Genomic DNA, 17043 nt, shown 5'->3' with positions numbered 1-17043 from the left:
TAAAGAGACATGACAACTAAATGCAACATTTGATTCTGAGCTGCATCTTTTTGCTATAAAAGACATTATTAAGACAATTAGCAAAATCTCAATGGGTCTGGGCGCCTGGGTGGCTCAGTTGGTTAAGCAACTGCCTTCGGCTCAGGTCATGATCCTGGAGTCCCGGGATCGAGTCCCACATCAGGCTCCCTGCTGAGCAGGGAGTCTGCTTCTCGCTCTAACCCTCTTCCCTCTCGTGCTCTCTCTCTCATTCTCTCTCTCTCAAATAAATATAAAAATAAAAAATCTAAAAAAAAAAAACTCAATGGGTCTGATGATTAGATAGTAGTAATGTATCAATATTAATTTCCTAGTTTTCTTGGTTGTAGTATGGTTATGTAGGAGAATGACTTTGTTTATAGGATATACACACTACAACATTAGAAGGTGACAGGGCATCAGTTCAACAACTTAATTCTCAAATCAAATCATATGAGCACAAGGAAGACAGACACCCCCACCACCTCTTGGGCTAGATAAAGGCTGCAAACATATGCCTATAGAGGTCAGGAAATAAAGTAAATACCTGAAACAAGGAAGGTATATAAGGTAAGGACTGAGACTGCTTATCTGACACACCACTTAGTGAGTATATAGATCATCTGGAATGCAAGCCCACAGGGGCAAGATCATTCCAGAGATCCAGATTTTTATGCGAAATTTCCCAATTTTTAAAACACTCAAAAGGGCCAAACAAAACATGTCTGTCGGCTAAATTTGAACCACAGCTGCCTCAGGCTCAGAGGCGTGTTTCTCAAACTGAGGCCTAGGGATAAAAGGAAACCACATGATATGGAACTATTCTCACAGCCAGTTTTATCCCATGAGTTTGCCTGAAACTGTCAGAGAGAGGAGCCATTTCTATACTTTTAAAATGCTATATTATGGAGTTTAATGCAAAGTTCATGATTTTTTAAAAATAATTTCAAACTTACAGAAAAGCTGTAAGAACAAAAATACTACAAAAATACCCATACAGCTTTTACCAAATTCACCTATTGTTAACATTTTACTCATTTGCTTTACTTACCCATAAGCATCGTCCCTCCTTGCATATACATACACGGCTATGTATACAAAGAAATATATGTATGCATACATATATATTACATCATTTTTTCTGAACCACTTGAGAGTAGCTCATGTATCATGACCCTTTATCCCTAAAAACTTCAGTGTGGAATACTCCCTCACATAACCTAAGGATAGTTATTGCCTTCAGTAAATTTAACACTGATGTAACACTTTTATCCAATCTACCATCCATATTCCAATTTTGCCAAATAATCCAATGTTACCCTTTGTAGCATTTTCCTTTCTAATATAAGATCCAGTCTAGGATCACATGTTGCAAGTAGTTGTCGTGTCTCTCTATTCTCCTTTAACCTGGAACATCCCACAGCCTTTCTGTGTCTTTATAACATTAACATAAAAAAAAAAAAAAAAGACAGTTTTCCCACCATTTTAAAAAATAGGATGTTCCCCAATTTGGAGTTCAATGTTCCCTCATGATTAGATTCAGGTTATCCATTCCTGGCTGGAGTACTACATAAAAGATGTGTTCTCAGGGCATTACATTCAGAGGCACACAATGTCCACTAGTGCTATTTATTTTGATCACATACTCAAGGTGTTGTCTCTGTATAAAGTATATATACTCAAGGTGTTCATCACTGTATAGAGTTACTTTTTTTTTTTTTTTTTTTTTACCTCTTTGCAACTAAAGAGCAATATATGGGGAGATATTTAAGACTATGCAAACAACCTGCTCCTCATCAAAATATCCCCTTAGATTCAGTATCTATCAATGATTCCTGTCTGGACCATTCCTTATTATAATGGTTGCAAAATAATCATATGAATTTTTAAGTTAAATAGACTCCAATTTTTGGCTATACTCCCAGATCCCTCAGGTGTAAGCAATCACTCAGCCTCCTCTACTTTAGGAGCACCACAGTACCATGGTTTGAGTACAACACTAGAATAATCAGGCAGAGCTTCCAGAAAAAACAAATGTACTGAGCCATGCCTTAAAGACTGGATAGATTTCAAACAGCTAATGAGGTGAAGAACCAGTCAAGACACAGACAGCTTCACCAGGAAAGCTTAAAAACAAAACAAGACAAAACAAAAAACAAACAAAAAAAACATGGTGAATCCTTCTGCAAAGTAAAAAATATACCCTAGCCTACCAGTTTTATGAAACCATATTTCTACATACTGAGTTTGCCTGAATTACACTGATTCTAGAACTATCAATATATTTTTACTGCTATTAACTATATTCCAATCATTATATTCAGATCCTAAAAACTTTTCAAAAACAGAGCACACAATTTATTGTAACTACTTCTGATTGTTCATCCACTTTTTCATGTGGATGTCAATCTTCCCACCTTCTCTCAGGGATTGGGATCAGCCACTAAAAGTGTGTATTTCACCTGACTATAACCCACAGTAAGAAATTTTATACTGCAACCTAAGGCAAACCTACGCAACTGAAATTAAAAGTTTCTTGAAACAGTATCATGTGAAGCACTGATATTTTATAATCTTTCTTTCTTTTCCTCCTTTTTTTTTAATGTTGATCTTGACCCCAAATAAATTAATTTCTAAATACATAATAATAAGTCATGCACAAGACCTACATTTGAAAAACACTACCCTAGAACCTGGCATGGAATTCTTTACCAGATTCCCAACAAAGTCTGGGACAAAGTTTTCACTCATTTCAGGTAAAATGAAAAAAAATGAGAACATAATGAGTAATCTTTTAAAGGACTCTATTCACAGATTGTGTACAATAATTATTTCATCTTCAAAGCTCTTTCTTTTATGAAAGTGAAGGTGAAAGTGAAGGCTGTAAGTTGTTGATTATATACTGGTCCCCTATTTTTTCCCCCCAGATTTTACTGGGCCATAAAACCTCTTAATATTGTGCTGTGAGATTTCAAAGATACATGAGAGTGTCAGCCTTCAATGGGTTTGGTTTTTTTTTTTAAGATTTTATTTATTTGACAGAGAGAGACACAGCAAGAGAGGGAACACAAGCAGGGGGAGTGGGAGAGGGAGAAGCAGGCTTCCCGCTGAGCAAGGAGCCCGATGCGGGGCTCGATCTCAGGACCCTGGGATCATGACCTGAGCTGAAGGCAGACGCTTAACGACTGAGCCACCCAGGCGCCCCTTCAATGGGTTTATAATTTGGCTGGAGAAATAAGACTAATAATATTTTTTAAGACTTGTCATAATTATTTCTACCTTATAAGAAGAGAGATTCTGTAATAAGTGCCCTAAGAATTCTCTTAGGTTAAAAGTTCAATACTTTGGGCTGGGAATGAAAGGGAACAAATAAAGAAGAGTGTTTAGAAAGGAAACAATATTTGAGTTGGGCCTCAAGGGTACAGAGAATAGTCACAGGGATGAGAAAGCGCCAACAAAATCTGGGGAACAAGAAACAGGTCATTTTGGCCAGAACTTGTTAAGATTGTAGGAGATAATAGAAGACCCTGAAAACAAGGCTAAGGTGTTTGAATTCAGTCATCAAGGCAATGAAGCTGAAAGAGGGAATGGCATAATCAAAGTACTGCTTTAGGAATATTAACCTGAAGGCCACACCCCCCCATAAAAAAAATTAGACAGGTGGAAATTCCTTAGGCTATACAATAATCCAAACATGAAATAATAAATATTTGAACTACAGTGACAGAAAAGAAAATTAAGGGATGAGAAAAGGTGACAAGAACTGAAAAGTCCCAGAAGAGATGTTAATGTGGTAGGCAAAAACGGGAAGGAATCAAACATGGTTCTGATATTTCAAGGTTGGATGATACAGACAGTGGAAAATAAGGAAAAGCAGCTGATTTAGAGGAAGAGTTCAGATTCAGGTATGTTAGATGTATGAGTGGACCATGAAGAGTCAGCAGTAGGGTAGGGAAAAGAAATTGAACACTATCAGAAAAATCTGAGTTCAAATGAAAAAAACGGTTGGCATCCAAACAAACAAAAAAACTAGAATGCAAAATTTTACCTATAGTATGATTTAACTACGTAAAAAATTGGCATAGAAAAAGACTAAAAAATAGGGCGCCTGGGTGGCTCAGTCGTTAAGCGTCTGCCTTCGGCTCAGGTCATGATCCCAGGGTCCTGGGATCGAGTCCCACATTGGGCTCCCTCCTCGGGGGGAAGCCTGCTTCTCCCTCTCCCACTCCCCCCTGCTTGTGTTCCTGCTCTCGCTATCTCTGTCTCTGTCAAATAAATAAATAAAATCTTTAAAAAAAAAAAAAAGACTAAAAAATATATCAACATGTTAACATACATGCAGATGAGCTACAAAAAAGATAATTTATTTTTCTTTCTTCTTTTGTATTGTTTTCACTGGATACAAATCCAACAAATCAGGCCTCCCACCAAAAAAAGAAGAAAGGAGAAAGAAAACTCTGGATTCAAGAAGTCTTTAAAAAAAAAATCAAACTCTCTGAACCTCAGGTTCTTCATCTATAAAAGAGTAATTTCTTCTCTCCCAAGATTAGTGTACAGATTAAATGAGATAAAGCATAAAGCAATATGCAAAGTTAAGGCATTATAATAGTCTGAGAGAGCTAAAACTATAGGACAAGAGATCATACAGAGACACAGAAATATACTATACATTTGGAAATCTTCCATACTGATGTAATAGTTGAAGAAGTAGATTATAGACTTATTAAAAGTCTTAGAATCTATTTCAAAATCAAAAAGTTCTTCCTAAATTTCTTATGAATATTGAAATTTTACATGTTACAGAAATGGACTCACACGGATAAAGTTAAGAGAGTACTTTTCCCACATGTTACTCAAACTTAAACATAAGTTTGCTAAGTAAATTATTTCATTGTTTTAAAAAGCCAGGCTCTATAGAGGTAAATTTAGCAATCTCCAAATGCTCCCTCTCAGAAGTTACATGCTTTATACATAGCACAGCATTCTAAATGGTGTTTCTCTCCTCTAGTCCCATTTCTGGTACTTCCCTTATGCTTCAACATCTCTGGATATCTATTTAAAACCAGATAGTAAACTCCTAAAGGACAAGAAGCATGTCTTATATTTGTCCTTCCCATAAGAACAACCAAGCACAGTACTGGTCACAAAATAGGTATTAATCCCTTTGGATGCTAAAAAGTAACTCATGTCATAGATGTTGTAGTAACCATATAAGAGTTACTACTCATGTCTTGTTATATAATTTAAGCCTATCTTAAGCCCTTCAAGAGACAACTAATAAATTAAAAGAAAAAATTCCCCAAATAATATTGTATGATAAACATTTTTATGTGAATAAAAAATGCTTAAGACTAGATTAATACTTAAAAAACATACACTGCATTGTTTCTTTAAGAAAGAGTATGAGATGAGAAATCATAGTTCTAATATTGTGATGTTAAAAAGACTGTTTTCTTGGAATGCCTGGTGGCTCAGTCAGTTAGGTGTCCAACTCTTGGTTTCACCTCAGGTCAGGATCTCACGGGTTATGGGATCCAGCCCCATGTCCCCGGCCAGTCCAGCACTCAGTGGGGAGTGAACTTGAAAAATTCTCTCCCTCTGCTCCTACCCCCACCCTCTAAAATAAAATCTTTTAAAAAAGATTGTTTTCTTAAAATATTTCATAAACGGAAGCACACCACTTCCATTTTGCTTGTTTGTTCATATACCCTGCACCAAAATGTTATGTTTCTTATAGATACTAACCCTACAATTTCATTTGTTACAATTTTTATTTAAAAGAACTTTTGAGTTTTGTTTTTTAACTAATCCTTGGAGCAGAAAGTTAAAACTAATATGGTTAACTGTAGGCTTTCTTTAAAGTGTAAGCACTGACTAACCTCTAGGCTAATTCCAAGATAAATGTCTCAAAATTAAAACCTTTATTATGAAAAAAAGATGCTAAAAAGACTAAGGATGATGGGTGGGTGGGTGGGGGTGTGTGTGTAGTGATCTGAAGGCAGGCTATCAAGATAGTTTGTTTAGGGTATTCCCCCCACACACACAAAAATTTTTTTTTTAATTGTTTCCAATGCGCTGACTTTTTAAATTACCATAATCTATGAACGAAAAGATACTATGCCTAAGGGAAATTCCATAGTACAAGCACCTGCCAGCCAAACTGCCTAAAATTCATCAGCGGCAGAGATTAAAAGCATCCTTTAGCTGTTTTTATGTAAAACAAAAGTAATACGACAGGTATATAATTTCAACGTGGCACACAGAACATAACCAATCACCTAACATTGCTCTCAATGATCTCAAAAGCCAATATACAAAGCTTTAATTCAGACATCTTATAAGACGCATAGTGTCTTCCTTATCTAAACACTCAGCAATCAAGGGTACAGTTTGAATTTTAAGTTTTCCACTTTACAAAATGACCCAGCATAAGATTCCCTTAAATAATCAGCTTCTCTAGAATCATTCTGTTTATAAAGCACTTAACTTTTCTGCTTATATAAATGAAGTTTTCTCACCTTTTTTTTTTTAAGAACCCATCTGGTATACAAAAGGAGATATACATGTATACTTCCTTGAGAATAAATAAATGCTTTCAATACTTGTGACCCCAGATGAACATCACGTTTTGAATTCTTTAGTTAAAAAAAAAGTTGTAAACACCTTCTAGAATACAAGTGCTTGCCTTTACATTCATAGCTCTCTTACGATAAAATAAAGATCAGTGTAACTCTAAGCTCTAGACTAATGAACTGCAGGGAACAGAAATAAGGAATCTGGCAAGAGCTAAGTAAAGCTCTGTTTAAAGACTACCAGTAAAATATACCAGCATTACCCCTCCCCCACCCCCACCCCCACCCCTTAGAGGTTTCCATTAAGATAGGGCCTAGTTTTACTCTTACAAGGGGGGACAGAAAGAGAAAGCACAGAGCTCCTGCTGAAAACTTTCTTCATCAGGAGTAGCTCCAGAAATACTGCCAGGAACCATTTCTTTCCCTCTCTGCTGACACAGGTTCCTTTCTTTAGAGACAGGCATCTCCCTTGCAGCTGATCAACACCTATCTAAAGAAAAATCTTATCCAATCAAGGATGGCATCAAATGAATAAAAAAAAAATCCCTAATGTTAGGGTCAGCTGTAACATTCTTTATGAAAAGTGGAGCCCCCACAGCAATTCTTCACCTTTCAATCTCTCATATCAGTTCCTCATGAATTGAATAAGAAGGAATAAAGTTATTGAACAAGGTATATCTACTGTTTCCAAAATAAACAAGTTCCCCTAATTGGTGAGAAAGATTCCCTCAAAACACTTAAAGAAAATGAAGCCTTGGCAAGCCTTTCAGAAGTCCTTGGAATCAACAGGAAAGAAGTAAAAGCTGATTTCTACTTTGAGTAGTGCTCCCACCATTCCTAAATGCTGAGGAGCCGACAGTGCAGTATCTCAGTCCCACATCTCCCAATACACTCAATTTTTGCCCTAGTATACGAGCACCTCTTTGTGAACATATAGGGCACGTCTTTCAGTCCACTATGATTAGTGAATAAATGCAGGCATGAGGCAAAAAAAAGAAAGAAAGCAGTGAAAAATTGATGCCTCTTTAAAAGGAGCCAAGAATGAAACAACCTCACTATGTAAGGAATTATAAGACATCAAACGTTAGATAATGGACAACAGGTGCCCTTGGGAGGAAAGAGTAACACTCAGTTGTCTCCTATTTTAGGATTTCCACTCTCAAAGAACTCTAATGTGTGTTTTTCTTTTCTTCCCACAGAGGCTCAGGGCCAAAATTATAGTTTTTACTATTTAATACCTATAATGGGTCCATTGCTCTTCCACTAACTTTTTGACTTTAGATTTTAAAAATTCAACTAATCCCAATATGGCTGAATAAAGTGTGGCCTATGGCCAGATCACGCACTGATCCATGAACATTAATCAACCAGGGATTTATTACCAAGAAAGGCGTCTGAATACAAACTACCTCCACGTAAAATACCGAAAATACAAATCCAGCAACAGGTATCACATAACTGCAGAATCAGCCAAAGCAGAAACTGTTTCTCTCACCATCATAACAGTTGAGCTCAATCTTTAGAGTAACCAGATTCCAATGGCCTCAAAGAATAGTAATTCCAGACACAGATTATAGGGCGTTGAGTACCAGCCTCTAGTTCTGATTCCCTTAGCCAGTTACAAAATATACTACCTTTATTCTGCTGAAAGGGAACACGGAAAGGATACTGCAGCCTACTTAATAACCTCTTCCATTCCACAAAGACAACATATACCAAAAATGGAGAATCCTTTCTTTCCCTGACAGAGGCCCCCTTTCCTATGGAGTCACTGGGCAGAATGACTTCTCCCCAGCATGCCTGAAGAGCCAGAGAATACTTCTGCTTTCACTCTTCTTTTAAAGAGGGTCCCCCAACACAGATGCACCTCTTCCTTTCCTGCATTAAGCAAATGATGCTTCATTTCTTCCAGTTCTCTCCACCACTGCAATATGTTCAGAGAAGTGGAAGGAAAGAAGGGAAGTTGTCAGACACTTGGAGATACACTTAAAAGAAGTCTCCAAATTTAAAGTGAAGACTTGGGGGGGGTGCCCTCTTCCTGAAGAGGAAATGGGGGTCCCTACCTTAAAAAGGGAGCCCCTGCGTGGGTAAGGGGTGCCTCCACTCTGAAAGAGAGCTCAGTATGTGGAAAGGAAAAATATTGTGCCCTGAAGGGGTCAAGGTTTCAGAAAGGGGTGCCCCAACCCTGAAGGTAGGTCTGAGGGGGGAGCCGTGATTGTATGCAAAGGGATGTACCAGCTACTGGGGGGCCTCTCTGAGAGAGGGGGTTTCCACTGTGCGGGAAGGAGGGCCATGCACTGAAGGGGACGCTGGGAGGAAGGGAGGGTCTTGCTGAGGAGGACTGGGCATGGGGGGAGGGGTTCTGAGTCCGCCGTAGCCAGCGGAGGGGCGGTAGCCTCGAGGGGAACATGTGCAGTGGAACTACTACCATCCCCAGGGGCAGGGTGGAGAGCAGGGCCTGGGCTCTGTGTGGCGAGAACAAGGCTCCCACTCCGCGGAGAAGACGGAGGACTCCCCAGCCGTACTCACCGAGGCTGCCGGCAAAACCGTCCATCTTGCGGGGAAAGCGCCGGACTCGGGGCTCAGCGGGGCGGGCACTTCATTCAGCGGACCGACAGGGTGACCGCCGCTGAGCCTGATCCGCTCGCTCTCTAGGTTGCCGGGCTCGGCGCCTAGCCCCCGCCTCCGTCGTCGGATCGTCCGCCCGTCCCGGGGCAGTCAGCCGCAGCCGCCCGGGCCACTTCCCCGTCAGGTTGAGAGCCGCGCCGCTCCGCCGCCTGCCTGGCCTCCCTACCAGGCAGCAACCGCGAACGCCGCGCTGCGCCCCGCCCCCGCGCCCGCGCGCGGCGGTAGCTCCGCCCCTGCGCACGCCGTCACGCTTCCGACTCCGCCTCCCACGTGACAACATGGAGGCGGGGGCTTGCAGACCCTTCCCTCTCACCTTGCTTCGGCCTCGGGATCCGGCCGCCTCGCGCCGAACTGGTGGCTGCGCTTGCGCAGTGGTTCTGCCGAGGGCCTGGGGACTTGGGTTTTGAAGCTGGTTCCGAATGGGTCATGGTAAGGGTTGGCCTCTGGCCTGAGATTCCCAGGAGCGTCGAGAGATTCTCATAGCCCCTTGGGGTTATGAGAGTCCCACTGGAGCCCAAGTCCAGAACCCCCCACCAGACAGAAGATGGTCACCCGTGTGTCCTACAAGGACACCAAGGAGGCAAACAAGTGCGAGGAGGACTCCCTTCTTCCCGGGTTCTCCCTCTACCCTAGTACGGGATATATGGGGGTGAGTCTTCCTGACTAACTCAAGGCTACCACTGCCACAGTCTCAGGGCTCAAAACAGACTGGAAGCAAGGAATGTTAGTGCTGGACAAGACCCAAGAGTTCACCTTGCCTCCTCTTCAGGGAGAACACTGAGCCTTAGAAAGGACCGGACCTGCCCAAGGTCATGGAGCCTGGTAGAAGCAGAGCTAGAACTCAGGCTTCCTTACTCCCCCTGGTGTTCTTTCCACCAGAGATGCAAAGCAACCCCCTATGGGGCATATAAGATTGCCTATTAGTGAACTATAACAAAGGGTTTTAATGAAGTAAGCCTGAGTTCTCAGCCCAACTCCATGTGACTAAGTAGGTGAGCATTAAGTCACTAAACTTACTTGGGACTCAACTTTATTCATTTGCAAATGGAAGGACTGGACTTGTAACCAAAGCGCATATAAACAACAACCTTCGTCGTCCTCCTCCCTCCCCTGCTCACCCCTATTCTCCTTCCTTCTAAAGACCTTCCAGTGGCTTCCAAAGTTCTTCTTGGGACTTGGTTGTGTGGATCAGAGTAATGAAGAGGAGCACTGTAAGATGCTCATGAACTAAATTGATGTATACAATAATTAAGAGCTGAGTTAGGGAAGAATTCGCGTCATTCTAGACAAATTGCAGGAGAAAGGAACAGACTGAAGAAGGGAGATGAGAAATATGAGGTTAGCAACTATCATAATGAGAGGGACTTAGTTGAAAGGATGGTTAAACATTTTGTTGCTGTCATGCAGTAAACTTCTCCCTCCGGTGCCTCTTTAAAAATCTTCCCTAAAAATCTAAATTACTTTTCATGTCTTTTTTGGATATCAGACCTGTGTGTCTTCTGAATACCATACCATGTGGAGACAAGCCATAAGGCAGCCAAGATAAATTGAGGTTACAGACTAAATGGTGTCCAGAGTTTCCTCCTGTTTCAAAATTAAATTATTTACCCAAAGTTTCCTCTACCACGGGCATTTTTATATCTGTAAGTTTCTATTAAGTCTAACCACTTAATGTTTGAGAAGGCCTTAATTCTTACAGCTGCTTTTCTGTGTCTGCACACAACACTCTCTGCCTTAGGTCAGTTAAAAGAAAAGAACTTCCATTGATATACTACAATACATATATATATATTTTTTTTTTTTTAATTCAGAGAAGGATCCACATTTTGTGGGGCTTGAAGTTTTTCTGTTTGTGAAGCCCTTCTAAAAAAACAAGCACAAAATTGGGTTAAATGGAGTATTTATTTAGACGCAGAAAAGAAATCACAACAGATTACACATTTTAAGAAGCCTGCAAATTCTACGAATGTTACAAAATCAAGAAATACAGCGTTCAATTAACTGCCCAACATAACTCCAATATTTTTTTTTTTACTAAATTTCTTGGTTGCGTACACTTTATTTCTTCATATGACAATGATTCTTTTTTCTTTTTTAAGATTTCATTTATTTATTTGACAGGGAGAGACACAGAAAGAGAGGGAACACAAGCAGGAGGGAGGGAGAAGCAGGCTTCCCACCGAGCAGGGAGCCCGATGCGGGGCTCGATCCCAGAGCCCTGGCACCATGACCTGAGCCGAAAGCAGACGCTTAATGACTGAGTCACCCAGGCGCCCCTCTCTTTTTCTTAATAGATACACAAGCAGGGGGGAGAGGGAGAAGCAGGCTCCCCGCTGAGCAGGGAGCCTGATGTAGGACTCGATTCCAGGACTCTGGGATCATGACCTGAGCCGAAGGCAGATGCCCAACCGCCTGAGCCACCCAGGCGTCCCATGACAGTGGTTTTTAAAAAACTTTTTAATAGAGAGGATAAAAAGATAACTTAGTTTTTCCTCTAGCACGGTTTATCAAATTTGTCTTTATTATTGGGATATAGTTGGAATGCATAAAAAACCACTTTGCACATATAGTACAGCTGTTTGTAGTGTTGCTGCTGGAATTCTGATTAATTCTATTTCATGTGATTTCCATTTAAAAAAAGAAAATAAAATGTACGGTGAATTTTAAACTATGTATACTGAATTATTGAGTATATTCCTGATGGAACTATTTTGTTTGACATCAGTGACAACCAAATACATATCACATATATAACAATTAGAAGGGGATGCCTGGGTGGCTCAGTCGGTTAAGCGTCTGCCTTCGGCTCCGGTTATGTTCCCAGGGTCCTGGGATCAAGTCCCACATCGGGCTCCTTGCTCAGCGGGGAGCCTGCTTCTCCCTCTCCCACTCCCCCTGCTTGTGCTCTCTCTGACAAATAAATTAATAAAATCTTAAAAAAAAAAAAACAATTAGAAGAATTTTCCCTAGTCTAGCTTCTGGCTTTTTATGTTTCAAACCTTATTTCTCCCATAAGACCCACACAATTTTTCAGTGCTACCTGTATGTTCATAGTGTATTATGACCCCTAGCCCCACCACTTCCATGATAGGATGCTGGGTGAATCAGTGCAATGGCCCATAGGAATTTTCCTGGAATCTATTGCTAAACAAAGACAGCCAGCAATAATTTAATTAAATGTGAGTGTAATCCATGTAAGTGTCTCATTAAGCCTGAGATTAAATATATCCCCAACTCAACTTTCCGTTAGCTAGATACCTAAAATATCCAAAGCCACTACAACACCACCTGACATAATGGGAAATATGACAAAGGAGAGATTAGAGTGAAAAGACACACTTTCCTAGAGCCTTGGAAGAGACCCCTAGAGCTTAAGTTTCTTTAACTTCATGATTAATCTGCCTTCGTTTCAGTTACTTTTTTTTTTAATAGAGAGAGAGTACACTTGAGCAGAGGGGAGAGGGAGAGAGAGAGAGAATCTTAAGCAGGCTCTATGCCCAGCTTGAAGCCTGACATGGGGCTTGATCCCATGACGACAAGATCACGACCTGACCCGAAATCAAGAGTTGGATGCTTAACCGACTGAGCCACCAAGGCACCCCTCACTTACTTTTATTTTAAAATAAAAATGCTCATCCTAACTAGTGAGGACAATAAAAAATTTATATATATATATGAGGGCAAAGACAGGAAAAATGAAATAAATGCTCATGCAGAAAAAGGACAACTAGGAGGAGAAATATAGCAATTATTCCTCCACAGCAATTCCGGAATCCTGAAATAAGCATAATGCTTCTGTAACCAGAATGCTGGGATAAGCATTTTGAAGGGTAAGGAAAATCTTCATTTAAATCTTAATCTTCTTTCCAAGGAATTTCCTTGTCCGTTTTACTCCATGGCCCCTGGCTTTGCTATTCTGAGAGGTGTTGAGGAATATACCTTCCTTATAGCCTGTTCAGCTCACTCCTTACTGGTACAAATATGAGATGCAAAGGTTATTTCCAACTGAAATAGTCAAATGATTTCTTTGAGAACATGATTCCCTCAAACACTTGGTAGGTTTCTGATCCATTTGCTTCCAGTCAGCCACATGTGCCAATAACCACACCCATACTTCTTTCCTACACATAATTCTCAAGCATGATTTATGTCTTTGCTTTCTTCCCCAATTCCTCTCTCTCTGAATTTAATGGGGGGCTAATTCAAGTCATTAGATTTAGATGAGAAAACCGCACTCTTAGATCATGGTAGTCTGGATCTAAATGGACCTTTGTTACTCAAAGGTATTTAATATTTTGTTTCCTATCTAGAAGTAGTTAGCTTTCTAATCTTTTAGCTTCCAAATTTCTGGACTTCTCTAATTCTCTCTCTTTTTTTTAAGATTTTATTTATTTGCGAGAGAGAGAATGAGAGACAGAGAGCATGAGAGGGAGGAGGGTCAGAGGGAGAAGCAGACTCCCTGCTGAGCAGGGAGCCCGACGTGGGACTCGATCCCGGGACTCCAGGATCATGACCTGAGCCGAAGGCAGTCGCTTAACCAACTGAGCCATACAGGCGCCCCTCTAATTCTCTTTTTTATTTCTGTTTCCAAATCAGTCAGTTCTTGCTTGACTTTTTCTCTTTCCTGCAATGCTTTACTAAAGTTAGCAAATAGTAGCCAACACGTATTATTACTCTCTTTCCAAAAACTTCCTCTAGAACAATATGCTTACTAGGCAAGTAGTATGCTACCTTCCAAGTTGCATAAGCAACAGTTGTAGCAAATCTTTTGCCATGACATGGCAAGTCTCTCCCGTAATTCAGCCTCCAATATTTGTTTTCACACCATCTCCAACCTAACTATGAATTCAAGATCACATGTTTTAGTTCTTTTTTCCCTACAGCAGCATTCAACTTAAAGGTTTCTTTTTCTGTGTTAGTCAAAATAAGCTAGATGCTATTATAAAAGTTCCCAAATTTCAGTTAGCTTAATATAATAAAATGTTCTCACTTCTATCAGTATCCAATGCAGATCATCAGGGGACTTCGCTCCATGAAGTCATTCAAGGATCCAAGCTTCTATCTTGAACTCCACTCTTTTCAGCTAGTGAATGCGAGTAGTAGTGGAAGAACACAGAGGACCAATTAGGAAGCTTTTATATTTTAGGCATGGAAGTGTATCTGTCACTTTTATCCATAATCCATGGGCCACATCTTAGTTCTATGACTGCACTTAACTGCAAGGAAGGCTAGGAAGTACAGCTTAACTTTGTAACCAGAAGGAAAAGAGAAACTAGCCAAATAGTTCCTGCCATACTTCTTCTCATAGCTCTTATCAGAGTTATAATTTTTATTTACTTGAATGATTATTCAATAAGTGTTTCATCCATTATATTGTATACTACTGGGAGAGCTTTTAGAATATAGGAGAGGTAGTACATCACAGTGATTAAGACTGCAGGCTCTGAGATCATGCTGCTTAGATTCAAATCCCATACTGCTTAGTATTCAAATCCCATACTTAGTAGCTGTGTAACACTGTCTCTGTGCCTCAGTTTTTTCCTCTGTAAAATGAAGATGATACTATTTCTATTTCTTAGTTACTGAGAGGATGCAATGAGATAATACAGGTAAAGCCCTTAGAACAGGGCCCATTATGTTGTAAGTACTAAGTATTAGCTGCTGTTATTATTGTAAGTGGGCTTGTGTGGTGCCTGTTTTTGCTTAAACCATTGTATACTCAGTGCTTATTACAGAGAAGCTGGTCAATAAATATTTATTAATATTGGACAAACAGAAGAACTCTGAAAACTAGTCAAACTGAATACATTATTCAACAACCAATGCCCCACTGTTTTAAAGCAACCAGTATTAATTTTTGTGTTTTATATTTATCAAATTAGATCTGCCAAGCTGTTTAATAATGCCATAATAAAATGGAAGATTGAACATAAATCCCTCAAAATGAAAACATAACCATACATTATCATCAAACAAACACACATAAAAATCCAAATATGCTATACAATTACCAATTACTGGGTACTTATTTAGGTTCTTCAAAGGATTTATCTTTAGATTATTTTCAATACAGAACTCCCCCTGCCCCTCACTTTGAGCCCCTTAAGTGCAATTTAATTCAGGTAAATGTAAAATATACACCATTCCCCAGGAGTCCAATTATTGCAAAAGGTAAGTATAGCCATATCAAATAATACAAGTTTAAAACATTTTCTTTATATGTAGAATCTTGACTCTGTGCATAGTTACCTTCCCCTCTATGTCAAAATGGTTTATGGTAGGAGGAGTTTCAGAATGCCTTTTTTTTTTTTTTAAAGATTTCATTTATTTATTTGTTAGAGAGAGACCACAAGCAGGGGGGAACGGCAGGCAGAGGGAGAAGCAGGCTCCCCGCTGAGCAAGGAGCCTGATACAGCACTCGATCCCAGGACCCTGGGATCATGAGCTGAGCCGGATCAAGACCTGAGCAGAAGGCAGACGCTAAACTGATTGAGCCACGCAGGGGTCCCAGTTTCAGAATACTTTTAAAGATACACAACATCTATTGTCAAAGCCTTGACCTGAGTTTTGAAGGAAAATAAAAAATTCTTACACTGATTTCTTTGTTTTGCCCTCATTAGCTAGACGACCTTGAGGGGTAACTATAAACTCTGGCTTCTCGACTTTTTCTCTCTGTGTCAGTCAAGAATACCTTGTTTGCGGTCTCCTGTGTTGTTGGTGTGGATCCAACTGCTCTTCAAGGAGTCACAGTGCATGGGGGTTGAGCTGACGGTTCTTGTGATCTGTAAACCCCCGAGACCAAACTTGGGGGTTTACTTAGGGTTTTCTGTGTGTCCTCTGGGTTTTTCGTTTCACTTTGCTTTGGTACCGTATCTCCATATCCAGCCAAATCAATTTCATGATGTTTAAAACTTTTTCTGATGTCAAGTAGAGAAAAGGAACAGAAAAAAAAAAAGATTTTTACAAATAAATAAAAGTTAAAACTGAGCTGTTTAAATGGTGCTGTTTTTACCTGTCTGTTCTTGTCCGAAAGTGGCATATTCCCAAGAAGAGGAAGGTTCTACTTGGTTCCTTAAATTGCAAAAAGCCCCAGCCCAGATTTTCCCCCCTACCCCCATATTCTTGCAACATTATTTCCCAGTTGGTTGATGCCAAGGCAAAAAGACATCCTTTTAGTGGTTAGAGAGGATCAGTTACTTAAAAGATTTCATATCAGTGTTGTATTTATAGTTTTGCAACAAAACAACCTTCAGGGGAAAAAAGTGTCAGTCAAAAATAATGAAGTGTTTTTTTATTTGCTTTGTTTTTAGTTTTTCTTAGGTTATGTTGGGCTTTCCACTCCTTTTATTTCATTGTCTTAATGTTATTTTTTTTTCTCAATGTTATTTTATTTATTTATTTATTTATTTATTTTTAAGATTTTATTTATTTATTTGAGACAGAGAGAATGAGAGAGAGAACACATGAGAGGGGGGAGGGTCAGAGGGAGAAGCAGGCTCCCCGCTGAGCAGGGAGCCCGATGCGGGACTCGATCCAGGGACTCCAGGATCATGACCCGAGCCGAAGGCAGCCGCCCAACCAACTGAGCCACCCAGGCGCCCTCTTAATGTTATTTTAAAGACTAAACCCTATGGTCCTGGAATTGCGTAGATTGTCCACATGAGCTTATGTGTGATAGAGAACAAAACTTAAATTTTTTTGGGGGGGGGGAAGTTTCTTTATTTTAATTATATGTTTAACATAAGCAGTGTACGAAAGAGCTCCAAAATCTGTATGAGGCTAAATGGCGGGTTGTTCTAGCTTCTAACCATGAAGAATGCCTAGG

General features: G+C 40.0%; 1 protein-coding gene and 1 long non-coding RNA gene across 8 annotated transcripts in view; both read right to left on the bottom strand.

Moving 5' to 3' along the window:
• Positions 1 to 9412, bottom strand: part of EML4 (EMAP like 4) — a 147350-nt gene extending 137938 nt beyond the window's left edge. For both annotated transcript variants that reach the window (XM_045884484.3, XM_045884485.3), the window contains exon 1: positions 9120 to 9412. In XM_045884484.3, the coding sequence (XP_045740440.1) occupies positions 9120 to 9144 (25 nt within the window). In that variant the 5' untranslated portion in view covers positions 9145 to 9412. The remainder of the gene's footprint in view (positions 1 to 9119) is intronic.
• Positions 9413 to 11108: 1696 nt separating this feature from the next.
• The window catches only part of LOC123851018 (uncharacterized), a 37404-nt gene continuing 31469 nt past the window's right edge, over positions 11109 to 17043 (bottom strand). For 5 of the 6 annotated variants that reach the window (XR_010405541.1, XR_010405542.1, XR_010405540.1 and 2 more), the window contains one exon: positions 11109 to 16135. This is a non-coding gene — a long non-coding RNA (uncharacterized LOC123851018). The remainder of the gene's footprint in view (positions 16136 to 17043) is intronic. The other variant, XR_010405543.1, reaches the window with a different exon arrangement.

Source organism: Mirounga angustirostris, unplaced genomic scaffold (assembly GCF_029215605.1).
Source record: "Mirounga angustirostris isolate CCGP_5_RB_7025 unplaced genomic scaffold, mMirAng1.0.hap1 SCAF_10, whole genome shotgun sequence".
NCBI lineage: Eukaryota > Metazoa > Chordata > Mammalia > Carnivora > Phocidae > Mirounga > Mirounga angustirostris.
The sequence above is the reverse complement of the archived record's forward strand: the minus strand, read 5'-3'. Positions and strand labels throughout refer to the sequence as shown.